Here is a 16,528-nt window from a genome sequence, read left to right on the forward strand (position 1 = left end):
TCATGGATGTGAGAAAACTGCCCTGTGAGCTTCAGGGGAGAGAGCACTACCTGATCATGTGAAACGGAGCTAACAACGATTAAGAGCAACAGGAAGGCCTGGGCAGGCACGTGCATCACCCCTAACTCCTGCCACCCTAGGCGGTAGGAACAGTCACCCTCATTTCACAGCTGGAGAAACTGGCTCAGCAGAACTGCTGGTACCAGGATATGACCCCGGTCCAGGTTCTGGAGCCTGGACATTTAACCACGGTGCTCAACGTCTCCACCAAAGGAAACCCAGGAGACTAAGTCTAGATTTAGTTGCATGTTAAGATTTACGTCCAGGAGCAGAAAAAAAGGAATCACCTGAGGGGTAAACAATTACTCCCCAGGCGGCAGCCAAGGAGCCTAGTTATCTCTAGCCACGTTCTCAGGAGCTGAGGGTGGAGGACAGATCGAAACATCGATGCCCGAGTCAGGGAAAGGAATGACTTACAGGCTAGCGGTTCTGTCAGAACAATGCCCTGACCACAGCCTTTCCTATTCCTCTGATTTTCCAAGAAAAGCCACTAAAGAGTCAAGGCTCTTTGAGGAAGTTCTCGATCTAAATGTAAGATAGGAGAAAAGGAGAAAACTGAGCTTATTTCCTAATGTGTTAACCCTGCAAGGAGCAGGCACACGAGCCCAGCTCAGGTCTTTCCCAGGGCTCAGCGGGCTTGGGCTGACTGGCGCCCACTGAGGCTCCAGACGCACTTGAACTCTACAACATGAGGCGTGGCATCTAGGCAGCGCTGTGGGTCGCAAAGCACTTTCCAACAGAGCCCGCCAGACTCCCGCCAGGCTCCCCAGCACTTCAGCACTGGTGTAGCCACTAAGTGTACAGAATCTCAGGGTCAAGGCCCAACAAAACTTCCGAATGTCTGTTTGGATTTTGGGCCAAGACCGAGCACAAACCATTCACTGTGTCACTCCACAAATGTCGCAGCTGCCGCACTTCCTCACTCGTTCGTCCTAACTCAGATGGAGGAGGCAGAAGCATGCAGGAGGGAAGAGAGCCAACTCTGTGGGGAAAACCGTGGCTGTAACTGTAGCTTCTGACTTACCTGTCCTTCTCTTTCTCCCATCATTGACCTTGAACCTTCTCTCCTGAAAAAGGCAATTTAAATGAAACCATAAGGAGAGGAAGATAGGTTGGTTAGATGTTCAAAAGGAAAACATACCCCAATTTGAACCCAGATAATTCACACACTCCGCTGGATCGAGTGGGCTTGCAACCTAGAGGCCTAGAGCCTAGAAAGGTCACCCAAATTCTCATCATAATAATGAATAAGGACAAAGAAAACATGCATCAAGCAGGCAAGGTCGGTGGCTGACCTGTCAACTGAGTGGTCAGGGTAGCGGCCCCGGTCCCTGTGGTCAAAGTCATGGAAGCGGTCCTGGCGGTTGAAGTCAGAATGGTAGCGCTCATCCAGGGCGGCCCGCTTCGCTTCCGGCCAGTAGGCATCGTCTCGCCTGGGAAGGGAAGCAAGAACGGAGTATGTGCGTAACTAAACCCTCAAACTGTCCCTGGCCCCCATCACTTCACAGAAGGGGGACTATCAGTGGAGCATATTCTCTGCTACACAAGCTGACAGAGCCTGGAGGGGTGAGGTGGGATCTGACTCAAGGACTCCATTCTGTCTTACCCAACACGCCCTGCCTCCCCTCACAGAAGAGCTCAGGTCTCCCTAATAGGAGGTGATCAGTCGAGTGGGCAAGCACACGTGTGCATCAGCAGATCGCCTCTGGGAACCTCTCAAGGCCACGAGAACAGTGAATGCACAGCTGTCTCTTTTGTCCCAATGCAGACTTGATCCAGCAAAGACACCCAGTGGGGAGGACTTTTAGAATCACTTGAAACATAGTTTCAAAACATTTATGCCCATAACAGACTCCCATATCAGTACTTTGTACAAAAGCATAAAAAGTTCTAAGACTAAAAGCCCTTTTACAGAAGTCTCACTGTTCTATTACATGGGGACCTCTTTAACCCACGCAGTAGACAGAAGGTTAAAACAAACAAACATGCATGCAGCAGAGCTTTGATAGGATCAGTGATAGGATTATTACCCCAAACTCCTGACAGTAAGGTCTGAAATAGGTCTATTTTTCACTGGTGGGTTAGCATTTTAGTATTCGTGTGTCACACCAGCATGTTGGGGGAATTAAAATTAATCTAACAGAATGAACAAACACAAATTACTGCAATGATTACAAAGCTGGAAGGCGCCCAGAAGTTGGTGCTTTCTGGTCACCGGCCACCTGCCCAGCACTCAGTGTTATGTGCTGCTCTGGGTGCCTGAACTCCTTCCTCAAGGTGGGGTCTGTGCTGGGACTTGAACCTAATGATTAATAAGCACTACTTTATCCAACCATTTCTCCACTGATCTCAAACCATCTCAGATTCCTGGATGAAGCACAGGAGATTGAACAGCTGTAGCATACACCAGCGCTTCCTTTTAAATATAAATTGCATGTTAACAGGATTCTAGGGACCACAGCACAGTTCTAAACACCACGGGCCACCCACGTGGCGGCTGCTGGCAGCAGCCTGGCTTACCGGCCGTCCACGTCGTAGGGCCTGCGCACGGCCGGCCTCCGCTCCTGCTCATAGCGCAGCTCCTGCTGGCGCCGCAGCTCCTCGCGCTCGCGGTGGATGCGCTCCTGCTCGCGCCGGCGCTCGTGCTCCACGTGCATGCGCTCGCGCTCCAGCCGCTCGCGCTCCATGCGCTCCCGCTCCAGGCGGTGTCTGTGGAAGGCCAGCCTCTCCCGGGCAATGGCCAGCCGCTCGCGCTCCTCCCGCTCCAACTGCGCCTGCATGCGCTGCTCCCGCTCGCTGCGCTCGCGCACCCTGCCGGCGGGAGAGTAGCAGCTGCAGGGGCCCGCGGGCAGCAGCAGTGCGGATGGCCTCTCCCAGGTGGGTGAGCTTTATAACTGCAGAGCCCCGGCTCCGCCTAGGGAGCCGAGACCTGCAGATCCTTTTAGACCTTGCAACTACCAAGGGCCAGGGCAGCTGAGCGGTGGCGCGCAGCAAGGCCCCGCCCAGACCAAGGGCACAGACAGCCCTTCTTACGCCAGCAATACTGATGGCACCCAGGGCGCATCCCTCCAGTGTTCATGCGCATGCCAGATAAGACGGCTGCCAGGTCCACCCTCTGCTCTGCTCTGCACTTAACAGACACAACGGTACCAGCAGAAACGTATAATCTTGCCCTGCTTTGTTTCTGCATCTTGGACAAAAACGACTGCAGCTTCCTCAGTTCAAGAAACACGTCCTGGGCCCTGCGTGTCCCCATCTCTACAAATGTATGGCAAGCTTCCAGGGAAAAGCCCCTGGAGTGGAGGCCACGATTTACAGAACTACAGGCAGACGTGGGCCTTCTGGCTGTTCCCAGCCTTATGGAAACGGCCCCTCGCCCCCACTTTCTGGAGCGCAGGTTCCTTCCAGGCAGGCTGGGTAAGTGCTGTTGCTGGGGCACCAGGGTTCAGAAGGGTGTGCTGCTGCGGGACTGCTCTCCAGGTGGCTGTGCCCACGAACACTCCTCTCCCGCCACCACGAGCACCCAGCTCCGCACGCTGTAAGCCAGATCACACTGACGGATGGAAACTAGTCTCACTGCTGTTTTCATCTGCGTGTCCCTGATCTCCGGTGAGGCTGAATGACATTTCATGTTTTGTGACCATGTATACAGCCCCTTCTGTGAACTGCCTTCTGTCCACTTTCCTATTGGGTTATTTTTTGCTTATTTATTTTAATTTTTTTCCCCCAGGGGGAAGGTAATTAGGTTTGTCTCATTTATTTATTTATATTAACGGAGGTACTGGGGATTGGGCATGCTAAGCACACAATGCCACTGAGCTATACCATTCCCACTGCTTATTTATTTTAAAGCACCTTTATGCTCATCTGTTACAAGTCTTTGGACTTCCTCTTTGGTCTTTTCATTGTATAGAAGTTAAATTGTGATCTAGCCTACTTCTCCTTTAAAATGTTCAGGCCTCTCAAAGCTCAAATTCATAAACAAAAATTTTACTTCACATTATACAGGTAACTTAAGTTTTCACTTTCACATTCAGCCACCAGCTATACTGACTGCTTTGTCAGTTATGTGAGCCAGAACCCCAAAGGACTGTCCAGAGAAACAGCCAAGTGACCTGAAGCCGTTTTGGGGGGCAGCTCGTCCTTTTCTCACCAGTTGGAAATGTCACTTTTATTGTGTCAAATTACTGCATGCATATGGGTCAGCTTCGCTGATCTGTTTTGCCAATTACTTCACCCAAACTGCACTTTCCTTTGCCCACTGCCTGTCCCTCTCTGGCAGGAAGTTCTGTACGGTGCACTGCAGAAAACAATGCCCTGCCTCCTGTTCTCATTCTTATTCTGCTAAACTTTTTACTAATGGTTCTTATTTTTTAAATTGTAAACTTTTATTTTTGACAAGACAGATCAACTGTCAATCAGTGTGATCGATACCGCTTTTTACTTAGTTTTTAAAAATTATGAGGACCTTGTCTTGGGCTGATTTAAGGATGAGGACCTCTCAGCTATCTCACTGGGTCTGTCCCACTGTTTTTCCCTTTTCACAGCTTCTGGAGCAAATCTGGTATGTTCTGTTAACTAGCACTACTGCTCCAGGAAGGCATCCCATCTCCCTGCCGTTGGTACCTCCCAGAATCTTCAGGAAGAGGTGGGCCTATCTGCATGAGAAAATCCTTTGAAAAAAGCCACAGGAAGAGAGCCAGTGCACAGGAAGTCTACGAACTAAAAGCCAAAGGAGCAGAGGTTTAAATCAATATTCCACCCACAGGGGACTTAGAAAACATCTTCCCAGGACACAGTCATCACCAGTCTAGGGCAACAACCAAACCAGCCAACATTCCTGGATCTGACTCACCTGCGGGACTCCGAGTCTCTGGACTTCCTAGGCTCTTTGACTTTATCAAAGGACACAACAGACCGCTTTTCTCTGCTGGCCGATTTGCGATCCTGGCTCTTGGAAACCTGGTCCACCAAGGAACATGGAGAAGGTAAGATAGAAAGGACAGCAGGAAGAATCAGGTGTGTCCAAGTCTAAGCATCCAGTGAGATCAAAAATGAAGGTGAACGTTTAATGAAATCATCAGGTAACAAAATGTTCTCCCATAAGAAACTTCACGTTTGCTTATCGTAATTCAAAGTCACCAACCGTCATTACCGTTTATTACTAAAATATGACCCATTGAGTACTTTCAACAGAGTCAAAATGGAAATGAGTATTTTCCCCAAAAAGTTTTCAGGAGATCAAGAAAATATTTTAAACTTTGTCTTTTGCATCCAAAACACATTTTTTAATATTGTCCTTTACCTTTGAATTAAACATGCAGTGATGCCCAACTGAGGCCACTCCTGGTATGTTTGAGAATTCCACATTTGTGCAAACTGTGTTATTATTATTATTATTTTTTGAGATCTACCCATCTTGGACCTTGAACCCACTTTCATTTTACCATTTTATAAGCAATTTTTTAAATAAAATAAGGAAAAAAATACTGTAACACAGTAAAATATTTGTACAAACACATGCAGACTGAAATGAAAACCCCAGAGAGGAAACATCAGCTTGCAACTGGTCCACAACATTCAAGAGCTTAAATGGTCTGTCATCTGACAATCTAGCATTCAGGGTGCCCTAGCTGACAATTAACTGGTAAGGGCGGTTCACTGTGCCCAGACCATGCAAACGATGCTGAACACCTGCTTTCCTTCCGGGAGTCAGGAAATTTGGTACTTGCCTGGAGCGGGTGGGTGCTCATGTGATCAGCCCCGAGTACAAAAACCTTGGGGAGCTAAGGCTCTAGTGGGCCTGCCAGGGGAGAAGCAGCACCCGCGTGCTGCTGCATTTTCATTGTGGTGGGAGCCATCATGGGAAGGCGAGAATGCAAGGGAGCCTGCAGAACTCCCTCCGGACTCTGCCTGTGTCTTTCCCTGCGTGACTTGGCTGTGTATGCTCACTGCATTACTGAGGCCAATCTTAGCCCATATGCTGGGTCCAGTGGTCCCCCGAGTTGATTTCAGAATGTGGGCAGTCTTGGGGACTTGGACTTTTATTTACCAAAGTTGTAAGGCTGTCAAAAGTTAAACATAACAACATCAACAGCTGCACATGACCCCAATGGCAGGTAGAGTGAAAGGGTAAGAACCTAAGCCTGGTACTTTGTGGATTCTGGGTTCTGTGGAGCATCTGCAAGGAGACAGTGAATGGACTGTGCATGGACTGTGCAAGGTGGACACTGGACTTAGAGGCAGGCTGGGCCACGTGTGGGTTTAGAAATGCACGGGGGGAAGAGCTGCTGAAACCTTCAGGGCAGGCAATGGTAACGGACTGCTACGCCCTGATTCTCCTGGCCAATCACTTCCGTAACTAAATTTTAAAATTAGTTAAAAAAAATTAAAAAGCAACAATTCTCAGCAGAACAAAGCATGAAGGAAAGTTTTTAAACTTCCTCAATTTTGTTTTTGCTTTTTTTAAAAGTTCAGAGCCTACATTTTGAAAAAGTTGACAATTTTTCTCAAATTAAGCTCAGGAACTCCCTAAGATACACACAGAAATATAAAGAAAATGTCAAAGGAAATAAATGCTAAATACCCTACATGGAAAAGGAACACTCACTCTCTCTTTGGATCCTGATGTTTTGACACTGATAACAGGTACACCTTTAGATTTATCCATCACCACGGTCCGCTCAGTTCCTCGACTTCCTGTGGGAAAAAAGGAACAAGGTAAGAACAGACACCTCCAAATGAGCAAAAATACTCAACTCCATGGAAAAGAAACACAGTTTGCATTGCCAACTAACCACAGCAGTCAGGACAGACCACAAGGTGAAACCTCCCACACTCTTCGGGCAGCTACCTGATTTTGTGGTTCGAGATCGCTCAGAGGGGCCAGGCTTCTGATCATCCTGATCTTTACTCTTTTCTCCACTCCCGTCTTCACCCTTTTTAGCATCATCTTTTCTGTCGGCTTTGTCTTCCCTCTTCAGGTTTGCAGACCTAGAAAATAACACCCCCGGACATGGAAGTGTGTTAGACGGGCAATTCAGGGAAGCCAACCAGCCACCGCTTGACTCCTGCAACAAGCATCGAGTGGTGAGGCGGAGGCCTCGGAGGCCTCGACAGGAGGGAGAACAGGCGCCCTGGAAGAGGGACTGGAGTAAGGAGATCGTCTCCCATGAGTGGTGGTGAAACATTCCTCCAGCAAATGTGAAAAAGTGAAGGGGGCAAGGGCCTCACAACTTTGCCCATCCGTGGAAGACATAAGGGAGATGAGATGAAAAGGAGGGCTATCTTGGCCACAATCCCACCAGGAAGAACAATACCTGTCAGCGTTGCTAGACTTCTCTTTTTTCCCCTCCCCTTCTCTTTTGTCAGAAGTTTTCTTCCCAGCAGGTTCATTTTTTGCCTGAAAAAGAAAATCAGGTGGAAGCATCACCTTATTTCCTAAGACAGTCACACCCTGAGAAGAAAATGGCCCCTTACTTTTTCCACTGAGATCATCTTCCCATGGAGCTCTGTTTTGTGCAGGTGGTTAATGCATTTTGTGGCCTCTTCTGCTGTAGACATGGTAACAAAGCCATAGCAGCGAGCTCCCGGACTCCGGGCATTTGTCACAACCTTGGCGCCCACCACCTTGAAGGAAAGCACACAAACAAAGCTTGGACACAAAGCTCCCCCCCAGACCCGACAGTGCAGTCACGCTGCTTCCCTCTGACCCACCCCATGTCCTATGCCCTCCCGGCCCGACCCCCCGGGGACGAGGGCCCATGGGGGAGATGCTGAGAGTGGGTGCCTGACAAGCGGCAGGTGAAGACTGGGGTGGATAAGGAATGTGCCTGGCTGCTCCTACTCCGTCCTGGCGGTTCCTCTAGGGGACCAGGAGGACAGTGTAGAGGACTAGGGAGGAAAGTGAAGCGGAAGGCAGAGTCCTGCCAGCATTCCTTTAACTGTCTGAAACTTATGAAGACATGATTCTGAACATGTGATCACCCATGTGGGCAGTAAAGCAGGAAGACACATATATGGGCAGGGATCGACGTAAGGACAGGTTTATGAAGTGCGCTCTGGAACAGAGAGCCCATCCTACTATTAACTATATTAAAATTCAAGGAGATGTTTCAGGCACCACAGATACACCTTCAGATGCTACTTAATTCTCCCAACAAGCGCAGCAAGCTGAAGTTAGGGATGCCCTCTTATGCCAGAAGGCACCACAGCTCACAAGTCCCATAGGAGCCACTGGCTGAAGCTTGCGTTCATCCTCATTATGCCATAAGCGAGTCTTATACCCAGGAGAAGCTTTCACAGTGGTCTGGTCCCCTATGCAAGCCACATGAAGCCTGCAATGCATCCCAGACACTGTAGGCTCCGGGCTGACAACTCCCTGCTGAGAGCACCCATCTACTCTAAGGGCCACAGCAGAATCAAGAAAAGGGTCCCATCTTGCATTACTTGTGTTACCGCGGCCCAGGGAGTCATGCGTTATTTCAAGAAACATGTCACATTTAGTTTTCCTTGTTAGTTCCTGAACATCAACAACCAAGGTCAATAATGTTGGTTGGGTTCATTGCTGAGCCCTCACTATGAACGAGAGCCTGTGCTAAACCCTCACTTGGCAAAAGCGGACTCTTGAGACAAGGAGCCACGGGTGCAGCAGTTTATCTGGGAGGTGAGCCCAGGAAGCACGGGGAGCAAGGAGGAAGGTGAGAAAAGAGGAGGGAGGAAAGCCACCACAGGCGCCCTAGGACACAGGGAACTGCAGCAGGCGTCTGTCCACCATGACCACCCTTCCCGGGCTGAGGAGGGAGGAAGACAGGCAGGTATGAGAGAGAAGAGGTAGCCCCAGCTGGAGGTGAAGGCAGGTGAGGAGACCACCATGCGGCAGGGCACCAGCAGCGCGGCCACAGCTATACACACCACTGCAAGGAAGCAGCAACTTTGAGGGCCGCCAGGTGTAGCGACGAGGCTCCCATGGGTAAGGCAACATTCCTGGCCAACAACCGTGAGTGGCAGAGCCGGTGCCTGTAGTTGCCCACACGGGTCTGGCTCCAGGCCTTTTCTGTAACCCTTAGCCACAGCTTCACTCGTGTTCTGTAGTCACCACTGTCTCATGAAAACACTGATAGCACCTCCCACCCTGCCCTTTGCTTCAGTCCCCTAAGTCCTTCCTGGGCTCAAGGCCTGAAGCTACAGAAATGGATTCAGGAAGCAATCAAATCAGAGTGGTAGCATAGGGGCCGGGTAAGAACTGCAAAGTGGATATGGGCTCTGGGAGCTCCCAGAGGCCTCTCACCTCTCCCTGTAGCGGGCAGAGCCCCCACAGGCCATGAGCAAATGCATGTTCAAAGAAGGCATGGTGTCACTCAAAGTCTTCACAGAGTGCACGTAAAGGCTACAGTACTGCATGGGCTTAGAAGCATCCAGAAGACCCCTGGTCTTACCTTCCCGTACTTGCTGAAAAGATTCTTCAAATCGGTAGCTCTGGTGGTAGAAGAAAGTCCACTAACCCAGAAGTTTCTACCACAACTGCTACGACCTATTTCAAAAGAAAGCTCTGGTCAAAACCATGACACTTACAAGATGCTGAGTCTTAAGGCTTAAAGTCATTTGAAACCAGACCTTCCCTACTTGTCCCAGAGGCCAGCAGGACCGAGACCTAGCTGGGGTGTGGGGGTCCGGCCAGCTGTCTTCACACGACTTCTGGAGCGGCATGCTAGGCTGACAAGACTGCCAACAACGCCACTTAACAACGGTGAGTCCAGGGCTGTTAGGCCCAGGGGAGAGTCTGCGAGTTACTAAAATGGCATCACCCAACCCAGGGAGGTGACGCTGGAACACAAGACAACTGCTGTCACTCTAGAACCACTTCAGGTGCTTCTGTTTCTTGCAAAATACAACAGTGTACAATCTACCCCCAGTTTTTGTTCTTTGTAGAACACTGATTAAGGGGGAATCTGGACCAGCAAAACTACTTCTCAATCAGTGATTTAATAAAGGGCTGTGGTGTTGATAAATCTGAAATACCAAACCCAAGATATCTGAAATTCAAAGCATTTTTTTTCCGTCTGCAAGTATCACTGGCTAAGGAATTTGGTAAGAGGGTCAGTCAGGAAGAATGAGCTCAAAGTGCTTCGGCAAAATCAACTGCCCGCATCAAATCAACGCGTCAACTCTGCCCTGCAATCCAGAACCTGCAGTGAGGGGCAGGAGTGGAGAACGGCTTCAAGACAAGCTCACAGGCCAGAAACGCGGTGGTGATGAACTAGAACCAAACACCCTGCTGCTGCTGAGACCAAACACGCTCCCGGGGATGGTGCCGCCACGCTGACCTACCCTTTTCCTCTTTGGAAAGCCTCTTTGTATCCGAGTCATCTTCGACAGAACTAGAGACAAAAGATAGTGTCACTCCAGAAGGAAGAAGCAGAGAGGAAACAAACTCAAAATCATAAAATACGTGCTGAGGTTGCATACCTACCCGAAATTTAGTTCTGAAAAAATGACACCCCGACAAACGTGTATTGGAAATCTGACCTAACCATAAGATTTCAGACCCACAGGAGTTAATTAATTCTGCTGGGCTAAAGATAATTAGGAAGAATTAAAGAAAACAACCATAATAGGTTGAGAAAAGAACAAAGATTATGTAATCAGTTTAAAATAAACAAAGAGAAATAAAACATTCTTTAGAAGTAAACTACAATTGCATCAGTCTGGCTGGCCAATTGCAGAACAAACAGCTTATGTGTGTCATTAAACGACCAATGAAAAGGAGATAGCGTCTGGTCTAAAACTGAGAAAAAACAAACCTCATTTTCTGATCAGCGCCCTCACTGGCTGAGGACTCTTTAGGAGCCGGAGGGACTTCATTACAAGCTTCAAAAGCAAACTTCTTCACGTCTTCTTTGCTATCCCTGGGCTCTGGGCTTGAGGCTTCCGGGGGCGCTTCCGCGGCCTCCTCGCCACAGGCTTCCGTGCGCTCTGGGGCTTTACTACTCTGCTCAACTGGCTTCTCTAGCCCTACAGGCTCACAGTCCGTCCTCGCGCCATCGCCTGTCTGCTCCACGGGCTCCCTTTTCACTACCGCTAACAGGGTGTCTGCCTTGCTCGACTGAGCTTGTGCTGTTGACTCGCTGGCCAAATCTAAATCACCCTCCTCCGGATGGGCGCTGCCAAAAAGGTCCTCTTCCTCCGCAAGCTTTCTGTCTGGCCCCACGCTACTTGTATCCTGTGCAAATGGCTGCTCCAGCTCGGAACCTTCTTCTTTTACTGGCTCAGATTTACAAGTTTCCCCCAAAATGTCGAGTATTTTCTCATTTTCTACGGATTTAACAGGAATAGAATGGCACAAGGTTTAATTACCAGGGAAATAAAGCAATCACAAATGCGGAACTGGCACGGCTGCCACACTAACACGAAGAGAACTGCTAGCTACACAGAGATTGGAAAACCCGCGGGTACACAAAGTTACACTGGTTACACTACCTGCTCTCCAACCGACTGCTAGAGTAAGCCTCTATGCTACATGGAAGAGAAAAGCATCCCAGAGATTTAACCCCCAAAACCTTCTGGCTGATTCTTGACAGTCTTCATTCTGTCGTCGGTTATATATGACTCTTCCAAATTTAGCTTCCAAAGTCCAAGTTGCTTAACTCAATGTATCACCATTCACTGAACAGCTCAATTTCCAAATTTCTTTGAATTTCTTTTAACAGAACAGTCCAACATGAAAACCAGAATCTCTTCCATCGGTGCTCTGAGATATTTGCAGTCCAGAAAGTGAATAGTATTTGTTTGGAATTCTCATGAAGAAACTCTTTCCTCTTCTGGAATCCAGTTATGTCTCAATGTTTTAAAACGTATCTCCCTACCACTGCCTGCACTGCCTGAATTAAAAACCACAAAGTTAAGATACTGCCCAATATCACAAGATCTGTTTTGTGGGGTACAGAGGGATTAGCTCTTGAGAGACGTGCAAAACTCTCTCTACGTAAGTTTAAGTGCCACAGACATTTAACAAGGCATGAGATAGTTTCATCTCACCAGTACATTCTGCATAATGAGAAGTTAGCCACTTTCACAGATCTGGTGATATGGCTGGGTTTCCAATCTCTATGATCCTGGTATGTTCTGGATCGTAAACCTTTAGAACAATGTATACTACAGTAAGGTAACTTTTTAAAATTAAAGAATTCAAATTAGAAAAGGTGGAAAACTAGAATGGTTCCAAACCCCCGCTGGTAAGTCTTTCATTTAACAGTACCTGGCTCCAGGGATGGCTCTTCAATTTCCTGCAACGAAAAACATAAATAAGATTGTGCCAGATGGATGAAACTCAGAATTTATTTATACCCAAAACTAATAACGAAGAAAGGACTTTTAAAAACACAGACTAGGGGGGTGGAAATAGCTCAGGGGTAGAGCACATACTTAGCATGCACAAGGTCCTGGGTTCAATCCCCAGTCCCTCTATTAAAAACACAGACCAAGAACCTCACAAATGAAACAGATGGAGGACCTGCTTGTTCAGGGGAAGAGCCCACACGGCTGTCATTCCACCTCATTCACCGCAGCCCAATCCCACATCCCAGGCTGCTCTCAAGGGGCCTGGTGTGCGTGTTTGCTATTGTTTGCTTTGCTTTTTTTTTCCTAGGGCCTGGCAACATTACCACTTTTAATGCTTGTCTGTCCTCTAAACTGAACTCTTAAATGCAAGGAGAGTAATGTTTTCATCTTTCTACTTTTAGTGTCTGTTAGAATGCCTGACACATATCAGATAATCATTTTCCCACTTAATTAATTAATGTTGCATCAGTTTCTGAAAATTCAAAAGACCAAGGGAAAGAAAGCACAGGCAGCTTGACCCCTGTTCTTATTTTGCAGGGTGGAACCACCCCTGCCCACCTGGTCAACTGGGCCCTCTCCCAGATTACACATGCCTCCTCCCTTATCTCTTCCAACCAGCAACCCACCAGGCTAGCTCTCATTCCTAAATATCCCTCAAACCTTCCCCAGGAAGCTCTGTCAATTTACAGCATTGCTATTCCTCACCTATAGTAGTGTTCGGTTTCACTATCCCATTCCATTCCCACATCCCTCCCCAAAAGACCCACCTGCATCTCATCCCTGCCGCTGGCCAAGTCCTACACCTCCCTCAGCATTTAACTCAGGGGCCAGCTCCTCATAGAAAGGCTTCTCCTAATGGCTTCACAGGCTGCCCCACTAAAGGAAGGGACTTTCTCTTAATATGTGGTCCCTGGCCCCTATGTTCCCTCTGTACAAGGTGCATTATTCTGGAATTCCAGCCAACATGGATAAGCACTGACTAGGTTCCAGGCACAAATTTAAGCACCTTACAAATACATATATTAAGCAATCATCACACAGCCCTAGCAAATTGCTATTAGTATTCCCCTTCTCACAGATTAGGAAAACAAGCACAGAGTGGTTGATAAGCTTGCTGAAGGACACACAGCAGAGCCAAGAGTTGAGCAAAGGCTGTGGGAGTCTGCATAAGTCTAGGCATCTTCTCAACACTCCGTTTATGTAGGAAGGATGGGTCCTGTGAGGATGAAGACAGTCCTTTCTTCTCACTCATCTCAGCGATGTATCCACACCTGACACATCACAGGTGCTCAGCATATACCCGTTAAATGGATGTGAATGGTTTGCATCTTCCACTGGGAACTGACCAGCCATTCTGGGAAGCCCTTGGAAAATGTGCACTTTCCTCAGTTTCATTTATTTGTAATTTTTTTTTCATTTCATGCTAGGAATTAAAGATTCTACTCTGAAGAAAATGATCACTTTAGGTGGAACACTTCGCTCCTTAACTTTCCCTAGAGAGAAATGCATATGTTCCTACTTGTCTGGCCAGGGGTGGTTGCTGGTTGGTTGGTTATATATAGCGTCCATTTTAACCTAAGAGTCTTTGACCTAGAAAGACACTCAAGTAAATGACAAGACCCACTCCTCCTTTCCTTTATGAGTCAGGAACGGGCTGTGTCACTTTGCAGCTAGAGAGAGACATCAGCCCTAAAGGTGAACCAGGTTTTACCAAATTTTCTTGAGATTAGCACCCTCCTTGAGGGTGGGGTTCTGGCTCTCCAATAACAAACCTTGCCCCTGCCTGGCAGAAGCAAATGAAGTTCTTGTCTGAAAGGTGATTTCTAATTAAGCAGCATAGATGGCATTATTAAACAAACAAACAAAAACATAAGGACTGGCATAAGCTGACTCTATTCCATTTCCTCACAAAAGTTTCTATTGAAAATTAGCTACTCAGGTTTATTCCAACAGTTCACATCTACATAGGCTGGGAGAAAGAGGGAGAGGAAGCCCAGCATTACAGTCACGCAGACCATACCTGAGGTTAGTCCACATCTCATTCGTTCTCATCCAAGACTTAATTTTTTTTTAAAACAGATGGTAGTCAAACAGCCAAGACAATATAGTCACCAAAAGAAATCTGTGCACTTTCTGAGAAAAATTTCCCAAAGGCAGAACCAGAACCCCTGAGACTCCACCTTCCCCAACTGTGATGTCTGTGTGCCAGCCACCCCCACCCCTGAATCCTCATCTGGGCCCCTTTCATCTCTCCGCTTGCCACCTCATGTCTCACCTAACAGTCATTCTGCAGAGGATGCTATCCAGAGCAGATCCGACAGGCCACACCTTTCTCCCAGCCATCAAATTAACAAGAACTCCCCAAATACGCCCTCCTCTCAGCTGCAAGGAAGCCACAGTGCTTGGAAGGGAAGCCAAGACAGTGAGTCCCTTTCACATTGTATTTGGGGAAGTAAAAAGCAAAACTCCCTCTAAAGATGCTGATAAAGGAAACAAACCTTGCCACCACTTTTAGCTGGGAACTGCCACACAACGCCTGAAATGGCTTCCAGAAACTGTAGTCTAGCCTCTGATTCAAAAATTATTGAGACGTATGACAATTTACCTGTAATATAGTGAAGTCAGATGATGAAGTATCTAAATTGTTTATAGTTTCTTTGTCCTCCACCTGTAAAATCAATGAAGAACAGAATTTATTACATCAATGTCACAAAACAGTACATCTATAAAATGAAAAATTATAGCCATGAAAAGTCATTTATGATGAAATTCTAAATACAGCGTGGGAATCAAAACAGTATTATAGCGTGATTCTATCTTAACTGAAAGAAATGTTGTACGTAAACATATACCTGCAGACAGACCAGGAAACCCACTAAAATGCTATCAGTGTGGATTCCAAGATGCAAGCCAAACAAAGAGAAACAAAAGTCTAATTTAAGCAAAGAGATTACAATTGGGTAGCACACAGACTCCCCAAGGGGACTGGAACACCAGGTGTGGGGGCTGCTCCATCAGGAACATTCACAATCCCGTTGCAGAATGGATTCTCAGATTTCCGTGGCCACCACAGCTTCCCCAAGCCTGGATGCTACTGACTCTGTGCGGCTACTGCCCAGAGTGGAATGGCGTCTCTGAGAACCCTGCCTCCTTGTATCGTCAACTTCCAAAATGAGTGTGGGGACAGGAGCACAGGACTGGCAAAGCCCAGGTGACCCATCATTGATTGCCCCACCTGCAGGGGAAGAATAACTGGTATGTTGAGCTTCTATTCTAAGAGGTGGGCTCTGCCCAGTAAGGTGAGGGATTTCTCACAGAAAGGGGGATCATAAAATCATTGTTCTGTGATCCAACATGACAGACTGCTATAAAGCCCTGAATGATGATTTTTTTGGGGGGAGATATTCTTAAAATATTTTATAACGAGAATATATTGCTACTACTTTTACTTGACTGGGACACCACCTGGCACCATGCCTTCCCTGATGCAACCATCTTGAGACAGTCTACGCATGTTCACAAGAGCATGGGCACATGCTCGTGTCAAAAATCATCTCCCTTCCATCTACATAATTAGTAGCACATTATTCTGTACCCTGCCTTATTTTTGCTTCTGCCTTGGAGGTTATTTTAGTCCATGTAGACATGCTTAGTTCACTGAGATGGCTATATAGGAATAGTAAATATATTACTGAAAGTCGTAAGAAATATACCAACAGTAGCAAGAACCCTATGGTGCTTGCTGTATGCTAGGCACTGCTCTAAGCTGTGGCCAGCAAACTTTTTCTGTTAAAGGCCAGATAGTGCATATTTTAAGTTTTGTAGGCCAACTGGTCTGTCATGACTACTTTACTCTGCTGCTGTATCCAGAAATCAGCCACAGATAATTGTCACAAATAGGCATGTCTGTGATCCAACAAATCAGAAAGCCAGTTTGACTTTCTGCTCTAAACTAGCAATAAACATTCATCCATTTAGTCCTCCCCAAACCTACCATTTTTACAAATGAGGCTCAGAGAGGTTAAGTAACTTGCCCAAGGCCACACAGCAAGTTAAGTGACAGATCTCTAGTCAATGCCATTCACTCCTAAATTACTGCTAACTCAGTTATTTAACCATTACTAAAATC

General features: G+C 47.4%; 1 protein-coding gene across 3 annotated transcripts in view; it reads right to left on the bottom strand.

Moving 5' to 3' along the window:
• SAFB (scaffold attachment factor B) overlaps positions 1–16,528 on the bottom strand; it is a 32,781-nt gene that overhangs the window by 2,561 nt on the left and 13,692 nt on the right. For all 3 annotated transcript variants that reach the window (XM_032465819.1, XM_032465821.1, XM_032465820.1), the window contains 13 exons: positions 15,005–15,067; positions 12,317–12,344; positions 10,863–11,373; positions 10,390–10,439; positions 9,498–9,592; positions 7,540–7,689; positions 7,380–7,462; positions 6,914–7,053; positions 6,671–6,759; positions 4,916–5,022; positions 2,581–2,871; positions 1,356–1,493; positions 1,085–1,127 (listed from right to left, as the gene is read on the bottom strand). In XM_032465819.1, the coding sequence (XP_032321710.1) occupies positions 1,085–1,127; positions 1,356–1,493; positions 2,581–2,871; positions 4,916–5,022; positions 6,671–6,759; positions 6,914–7,053; positions 7,380–7,462; positions 7,540–7,689; positions 9,498–9,592; positions 10,390–10,439; positions 10,863–11,373; positions 12,317–12,344; positions 15,005–15,067 (1,788 nt within the window). The remainder of the gene's footprint in view (positions 1–1,084; positions 1,128–1,355; positions 1,494–2,580; positions 2,872–4,915; positions 5,023–6,670; positions 6,760–6,913; positions 7,054–7,379; positions 7,463–7,539; positions 7,690–9,497; positions 9,593–10,389; positions 10,440–10,862; positions 11,374–12,316; positions 12,345–15,004; positions 15,068–16,528) is intronic.

The sequence above is a fragment of the Camelus ferus genome, chromosome 22 (genome assembly GCF_009834535.1).
Source record: "Camelus ferus isolate YT-003-E chromosome 22, BCGSAC_Cfer_1.0, whole genome shotgun sequence".
Taxonomy (NCBI): domain Eukaryota; kingdom Metazoa; phylum Chordata; class Mammalia; order Artiodactyla; family Camelidae; genus Camelus; species Camelus ferus.